The sequence below is a fragment of the Saccoglossus kowalevskii genome, chromosome 13, assembly GCF_978046115.1.
Source record: "Saccoglossus kowalevskii chromosome 13, keSacKowa6.1, whole genome shotgun sequence".
NCBI classification, from domain to species: domain Eukaryota; kingdom Metazoa; phylum Hemichordata; class Enteropneusta; family Harrimaniidae; genus Saccoglossus; species Saccoglossus kowalevskii.
The window spans coordinates 10,303,444-10,312,132 of NC_140653.1; the positions used below are offsets into that span (position 1 = coordinate 10,303,444).

Sequence of the window (8,689 nt, forward strand, 5' to 3'; positions counted from 1 at the left end):
TTGTTATGCAGAGATATTGTTGAGACTCCAACCATTGTCAGCAGACTTCAAGAACTGTATGGTGTATCCTCGGAAATGAGTAATGTGATTTTTTCACTTCCTTTTCAGACAACTATAGCTTCAGCCATGAGAGCTTTTCAGTTCCAAATTTTACATAGATACCTACCTGTTAATGCAAAATTATTTGAATGGAACCTTGTAAATTCTCCTCTGTGTTCACTCTGCCAATTGTATAATGAAACAATTGAACATCTTTTAGTTGACTGTCACCATGTTCAAAAATTATGGAATGCATTGCAGGCAGGGTGTAGTATTATTCAACAAATAGAGTGTAATAAAGTATATATAATTTTAGGTATTTTAAATGATGACAATCTAATTTTGAACCATTTTATTTTACTGTTCAAAAAGTATATTTATAGCTGTAGAAGAAATGCTACAATCCCTTCTGCAATTGCGTTTAAATCACTAGTCCGTGAAAATAGAAAAATAGAGTTGGAAATAGCCCTATATAAAGGAAAGGAACAATATCACTATCGTAAATGGGAGCTCTTAAATAATTGGTTGGCTTAATACAAGTAAATTAATCTTGTTTTTGTTTTTGTCTCGCCACCGTTTACCAGACAGCGTTTGTCATGTACTTTTTTTTTTTCCCAGAGGGGATTTTGTCATCTGCTCTGTATTTTTTTTCTGTATTTCAGAATAAAAAAAAAAAAAATTTTATTAACATAAAAAAAAAGTGAAATTAATTTGCATTGGGAAAAAAAACGTAAATAAATCAAAGCAAAAATTATTCAACTGCAGACGAGACAGCCAAAGAAAAAACGAACCCTGACCTCTAGAAATACCTCATTTTTAGAGTGCCTCATTACAGAGGAACGCCAGTGAAGCGACATAACGTATGTTGTGACATCATGACTGATGCATGCTAGTTTACGATCCAGGTAACAAAGATGGCGGCACAGAGTGAATGTATTTCCGCGATGTTCAAAAACAACATCTTGTTGGTGATTTTGATGTAATTTCTAAGATAATCGTCAATGAATCGTTTTAATTTACAAGACATTCTTAATTTGAGTTTTTTAAACCAAAAAGTCGGGGACCTATGATCGCAACAGCAGCGGTGAATACCCGTGGTGATCGTAGCGTTCCACATAAGGTATAGATGGATCAGTTTTGAAATGCTGTTGTAGAAAAAAAATGTCATTATTGATTTATTTATTTCTAAGTCATATTTTGATAACCCGCAATCTCGCAGACTTAACAAATTTAACCAAAAAATGTTATTCCCCACGTCATATGAACTGACAGTGACATGGGCACTAAAACGTGTTGTACACTTGTTGAACCAAATCACTACGTTCAATTACCCACCAAAATGACTAGTTTTAGCTTGGGTTGCTGCTGCTAGCGCGGCAGTCGACACCGTGGCTGGTAGGATAATTTTTTCTTATTTTTTACCCCTGTGTCGCCCCCTTTTGTGTGTGTATTTTTACAACAAAGAAAAAAACTTGATGATGCAAATTTGACCACTTTGTTCGTTTTCTTTGTGTCAGCTTTCAACTGTAATTGGTTTCCCTCATGAATGTCTTGTTCATTATTACCAATCTGTTTTTAGAAATGGATAGAAGCAAGGGCAGGCACGCCAGAGGCTCATAGTCGCCGGCTTTGTCCCCTCAATTTACGAGTAGACTGTGTAGCAGTTGTGATCAGAATTTGCCAGCGTAGAACCCACATTCAAAATGCTACGTGTGCTTAGACTGCGCGCTGGGTTCAGGCTTTTGCTGTGAAGGCGTTTGTAATAACTGGAGTTTTAAGGCCTGGGATACTTTCCAGAGCCATGTAAAAATCCCTGAGACTGACTGCGTCGCTCGTGTTTGCAGCAAAGGTCGCGCGTCCAGAAAGATTGGTGTAAGTGAGTGGTGTGTTGGCATGAGCGGAAAGTCCTCCCACTCGTCTACTGGTGCCTCGTCTACCGAGACGTTGAGTGAGAGGGACGACAGTGGAGGTCTCAAGATGTGTCACCGAAGTACTCACACGTGTGCATGATTCCAATAGTTTGTGCTGTGAAGAAACTCCACTAGAAAATAAGTATTGTGTAATTTTTATCGAGAATGTATTCAAATAGATTTATGTTTACGAATCTTGTTTCTTTTCAAAGTGTATTTATATAATAAAAATTGTTTATAAAAATGTTTTTTATACTTTTTCGATGGATTGAATTTACAAATGATGAGTAATTTTGCTATTCCATCACTTGAATTATGTGTTACGAATTTCTGATAGTTTAGGCTTTGTGTTCTTGCGAACGGGAAGACATTAAACTGTTGTACAGCAGATGTCGATAAAAGCGAATGTATTTCGAAAATTGTGAAATCATGGTACTGTTTTGACATTATACGACGAGCAGTTCCCTTTTGATGGATATTATGTGACTGGCCGTGTTATCGAACTGTATTATTATGTAAATCTGCCGGGGAAAATCTGCAAACAAAGTTTAAATTGCCATTTTCACGCTGCGTATAGCGTGGAGTCGTCATCTACAGTGTAAGTTCATCTCGTGTTCCCCGGTGCATTTAAAAATCCCTTTTGAATTTGGGGGACTTTGTGCAACTGACCGTGGTGTTTGTAAACTTTAGTCGAAATGTAGTAGTGTGTATTAAATTACGTTTGTGTCTCAACGAGAACTGAAAAGTGATTTCCATTTACTTAGTCTGTTATAAATCAACTGTATTAACTTCCTTCGAACTTCCTCTTGCCATCGGAATTATGTCTACTACACTCGGCGGTGTAGGTCGTATCGATCTTCTTGTATGAAACGCACCCGAACCCAGAAATCGACGGCAAATCGGGATGGTCTCGTCAATTAATTTCTTACTTTGTTCTTGACCTCAGTAAGCTTGGCTATGAACTTCCACATACCCACGCTTATGGGAATAGTGCATCATGGGTATTACTGCATTGATCGAGGTGAAACAAACTTGGCTGTCTCTAATGCCTATTGTTCGAATACATCGCTCGTGTTTCTCTTCTTGTCTTAGAGCTGTTTTCTTTGATTTTTTTATTTCAATTAAACAGCGGTTTGGCTGTCACCATGCATTTAGTCATTGTCAACTGTTTTTCTCGAATTGGTTGATTGTCATAGTAACATACGCTAAGTACAATTTAACGTCCGGAGTTGAACAGTAGTCATTTCTAACATGATTATTTAATTTAGTTTAATTCCTTCAGTTAAAAATTGAGTTTCCAAAATAAATAAATAATACGTACCCTCATGTATACTTCATGTTTTCATTAAAACAAAGTCAAAGTTTTTGAAAGTGATTTTTTGCCTGTTCGCCAATCCATTGCTCCAAAACACACCTTTAAATACTCTTATTTTCCCAGCATCGAGATGGCTCGGCCAACTCTTGTACATTATTTTTCCCTTGTAAATGCAAATTACCTGGCAATTTGAGTACATGTATTTGACAGTATTCAACTGGCTTAATTCACATATCATACATACTGAGGAAATGATATGTATTATTATTTGCAGGGAGTGACTAAAAAGTTGAGTACCAGGAATATGTCAAACAAGGAACAACGCAGTCTGCATACTGAGAAACCATACCAATGTAAAGAATGCATCAAGTGCTTTACTGAGAAAGGCGACCTGAAAAGACACATGAGAGTGCATACTGGTGAGAAACCATACCAATGTAAAGAATGCAACAAGTGCTTTACTGAGAAAGGCGACCTGAAAAAACACATGAGAGTGCACAGTGGTGAGAAACCATATCAGTGTAAAGAATGCAACAAATGCTTTACCGAGAATCACCATCTGAAAAGACACATGAGAGTGCATACTGGTGAGAAACCATACCAATGTAAAGAATGCAACAAGTGCTTTACTCAGAAAGGCGATCTGAAAAGACACATGAGAGTGCATAGTGCATACTGGTGAGAAACCATACCAATGTAAAGAATGCAACAAGTGCTTTACCTGGAAAGTGCAAGTGAAAACACACATGAGAGTGCATACTGGTGAAAAACCTTACCAATGTAAAGAATGCAACAAGTGTTTTACCTGGAAATGCCACCTGAAAACACACATGAGGGTGCATACTGGTGAGAAACCATACCAATGTAAAAAATGCAACAAGTGTTTTACTCAGAAAAGCGACCTGAAAACACACATGAGAGTGCATACTGGTGAGAAACCATACCAATGTAAAGAATGCAACAAGTGCTTTAACCGGAAAAGCAATCTGAAAACACACATGAGAGTGCATACTGGTGAGAAACCATACCAATGTAAAAAATGCAACAAGTGTTTTACTCAGAAAAGCGACCTGAAAACACACACGAGAGTGCATACTGGTGAGAAACCATACCAATGTAAAGAATGCAACAAGTGCTTTAACCGGAAAAGCAATCTGAAAACACACATGAGAGTGCATACTGGTGAGAAACCATACCAATGTAAAAAATGCAACAAGTGTTTTACTCAGAAAGGCGACCTGAAAACACACATGAGAGTGCATACTGGTGAGAAACCATACCAATGTAAAGAATGCAACAAGTGCTTTAACCGGAAAAGCAATCTGAAAACACACATGAGAGTGCATACTGGTGAGAAACCATACCAATGTAAAGAATGTGACAAGTTTTATAAAAACAAATGCAGCCTGAAAACACACATGAGAGCGCATATTGTTCAGCAACGTCACAGTATTAGCAAGATAGAAGAAATAGAGAATGATGGACAAGTACATGTATTCCGTGTAATATTTATGTAGTGTACTACAGTCTGTATCCATGTTCGTTTTGATCCTTATACACTTGAATAAATTGAAATTTAATGGCTTTTTATATGCTGTTGTGTTGCTTTTATCAACAAGCCATGAAATAAAAAAAATTCAATGTTACGTTTTGATTTACAAAAAAAAAACTGAAAAAAATGTTTGAGTTAGACATAATGGTACACAGCTTCAAAATGAAGACAAATATAATTATTTTGGCAATACACTGGGTTTCATGCATTATAAATTAGGGTCTTGATTTGTTTAACACATGAAATTATAGTGATTCATTCACCGAGATAAATTTAAAAGAATGCAATCGACAAGAAGCTTTTGTTCAAATTAATATTATAAATGTTAGAAAACATATCTATTATGATTTGTTTCACGATCAAATCAAAGATAACTGACTCGCAGCTGTATGCTTGGTGCACATGCTCTTGAATTACCAGGAGTGAAAGGTACTCGGGCTCACTGGCCATGCAGATGGGAAACTACAGGTCCTAGAGAGTTGTACCACACTTTCCAGATGGGTTCTGGAGATAATCAGCTTTACATACTCGGACGCTCCACAGAGGTGTTACCTCTAAGATGATTGATCTGAGAGCTCTAATTCCCATTTATTTGACACTGCCAGATAGCTTACCTTTACCCTGACGGCCCTTAGATTGGCCATGTTCAGTTTTTTTGTATTGTACATATTAGTCTATTTACTTCTTTATATTGCAATAAGGCATCATGCATCGTTCAAGTTATATCTGTTCATTACAAGATATGTATAGGTATTTCTGTAAAATAACATGTATCATGCCTACACACTTATTTAGAGTTATGTAGATTATCATTAGTGGGTATTAAGAGTTGGTATTTACACACTATGTCTTAATTGGGCTCAGATTTTGACTCGATCCCAGTTTGTCTAATTTAAACAATAGTGGTAGGTGTCATTCACCTTATGGGAGGATGGATCAGAAAATTAAAATAAAGTCCCTGTGTAATGCTTTCTACATTACAAGATTTAATGAAACTGTTAGGCATGTCAAACATTGCTAAAGGATACAACCAAAATTAAAGTATTGGATAGAAATATGGAATAACCTCGATGAGTGTGTCAATCTATCCGTCTGTATCCAGCCGCATCTCACACATGCATTCATGCATCATATCAGACTTGCACATATGCATTTATTTCATGATCTGATTAAAGATGGCCAAAATGTAACAAAATCGTATATATATATTCATCATTCTGGAAACAAGATCTCATGCGGTTGTGCATAGAGTTAATACACATTGCAGAAACTTGCCGACTGGTGGTCATTTCATTTTAAAGAATACAGTGCAGTCCTCGGGCAGGCCACAGTTGGAGAGAACCCAAACAAATGACATTTGATTGTCCTGTTTTTTAACATTCAAATTTCATGCATAGTAACATCTTCGCCAGCCAATGACCACTATTCTGCCGAAGTACCAACATTAACCCTTGGTAGATTTCACCACGTTTTACTGTATGTCGCACGCCCTCAAACAATTATAAGATTCACTTCGGCTCATTTGCATCACTCAATCAGAACTCACAAAAAAAAAAAACACATTACTTGGTGAAATTAAAATGGCAGAATCAAATGAACGGGTTCCTAGCTTTTTCTCTGAACGAGCTTCCTGACCATCAAAAGAAAGCGCTTAGTGCTGTATCAGTGGAAAATGATGTGTTTGTTACGACCACAGTGGTTGTAACGAAGACCGGATCGTGCAAGTCGATATGTTATCAGTTTCGACAGTTTACTAAACCAGTTTACACAAATATTTAGACATTCTATCGTCTTCATTCAATGTTGGAAAATAAATTGTGGAAACTTATCATAGGTGAATCAGTGCAAAGCCTAAATGCCGTTTCTGTGATGAGCTCCCATCCTACACATTTATGATACAGCAACGCTGATTGGTGGGACCAGCTCCTTGGCATTCCCAATCAAATGACTAGATTTAACTGCAGTGGAATAAAGCTTTTCCCCAACAAGATCACGCACAGGTTTGTGGGCCGGTTATGAATGGCCTACCTGCTTTAGTGATTCTAATGATGGCACAGTATGGGATCTCAAAATGATTTATTGACACATATCAATCTTTATAAATATGCTAAACATACAAGTTTTAATACATTTTGTGACAGTATCCCCAAGTTTTAGGCAAAAATGTTTGACAGTTGATATATGTGTCGCAAGTTTGTATAGTTCTCTCAACCACAGCCAATTCACTCATTGAATGTACGTATTCAAAACTCTTCGAATATTTTAAATATAATCATTTTGACTCTGCAGCAAATTAATGTCTCAGGTGAAAGGTCACACTACTAAGACGTGATTTGTTGAATGCTGTATTTAACAATAAGTAAAAATACAAATCACTGAAATCATATAGTATATATTTATTATAAATTTCTTATAAACAAATTCGACATTAATAAATTAAAGAAATAGAAAGTGGAAAGTTGAAGTACAAATGTACATTAGATAACTAAAATCTTGAACAAGAACACAATTCTAAAGCTTTAAAACATCTACAAATTTATAATAATAATGCTATAATTACCCGGTAAGTATCAACTTGGCTATAAATTGCTACCAGTAGGTGTGATTTAAAAACTAATCATTTTAAAGCATTTTTTAATTTGTTTCTGTAATTACTATTATAATATTTTTCAATTCAATTCAGAATATATAAAACAAGGTATTTTTAATGATATTAGTCCCTGTTTGTATTTGTCCGAATTAACAATCTTAAGTCTTGTCTACAACTTTAACAAAATTAAGGCATGTCCGAAATATGGTAAAGTGCTCATGGAAAAAAAACATGGCCACCAGTCAGACAAGTCATGTCAAAACCAAGTTTGAATGAAATCAGTCGATAAGTTTATTTTTAGTGTTTTTGAATGAAACTGGCAGCCAGTTAAAAAAAATCTATGTGCATTGGTGGTCTTTGTACAAAATTTGATAAGGCATATCCAAACAAATTGACAGACAGATGGAACCTAAAATGCAAGTTCCCATTTTGACTACATCTGACAGGAACTAATAATGTGGGACTGTGTATTTTGTAAAAGTTTAGAAAAAAAAGCAATATATAAAGAACTGTGAGAGATGACCTAGTAGAACACTTCTTTCATGGCAACACAAAATAAATGTACACGGGGAAGGACTTTAGTTTGGTATCTGTTGTGACCATATCCAAAACTTCTTAATGGATAATCTGTAATGAAACAAATGGCTAGTAAATTTTAAAACAATCCTTGTGTTGTGATTTGATGTACTAGCAATATGAATGATGACTTATTGTGTGGTTTGCTTTTCCTTGACTTAAGCATTGACCAGTGAATGGTCATCATTGATGGATAAGATTAAGGGTCCACAACTAGTGTGATATATGACAAAGATCCCATTTGAAATCAAGCATCGTTGCCATAAAAATATGCATTTCTATAAAATAACTAATCAAAGAAAGCACTCCTGTGTGCTGAGAGTATTGGAGACACATTAAAATTAATTCAAAGCAAGAAGCTTAGCAACTAATATTTGTTTGCTATTTGCGATGCACAACATAAAAAACAATGTTATTTACATTATCAAAATTTATAATACATACAGAAATGGTTTTTAGTACCTCTGATGAATTTAAATCTGATTTTTTAAGATATCTGGAATAGGCTAATAATAGGCTAACAATATGCATGTTTATCAACATTGGACTACCTCAATGAACAAAATGAATCATTATACAAATTAAGCAATTATTATGCATAGATTTAGGTCTGTATATTGTTTCAGGGCGCACATGTACAAAGTTTCATATGTAGTTGAAAAATGGCTAATTATGCAAATAAGGTAATTAATATGCACTGATTTTAA

General features: G+C 35.5%; 1 protein-coding gene across 1 annotated transcript in view; it reads left to right on the plus strand.

The window, feature by feature from the left end:
- LOC102802145 (uncharacterized) overlaps nt 1-8,689 on the plus strand; it is a 125,601-nt gene that overhangs the window by 52,642 nt on the left and 64,270 nt on the right. Inside the window, exon 3 of the mRNA XM_085507299.1 lies at nt 4,000-4,648. Coding sequence (XP_085363425.1) covers nt 4,000-4,648 — 649 coding nt within the window. The remainder of the gene's footprint in view (nt 1-3,999; nt 4,649-8,689) is intronic.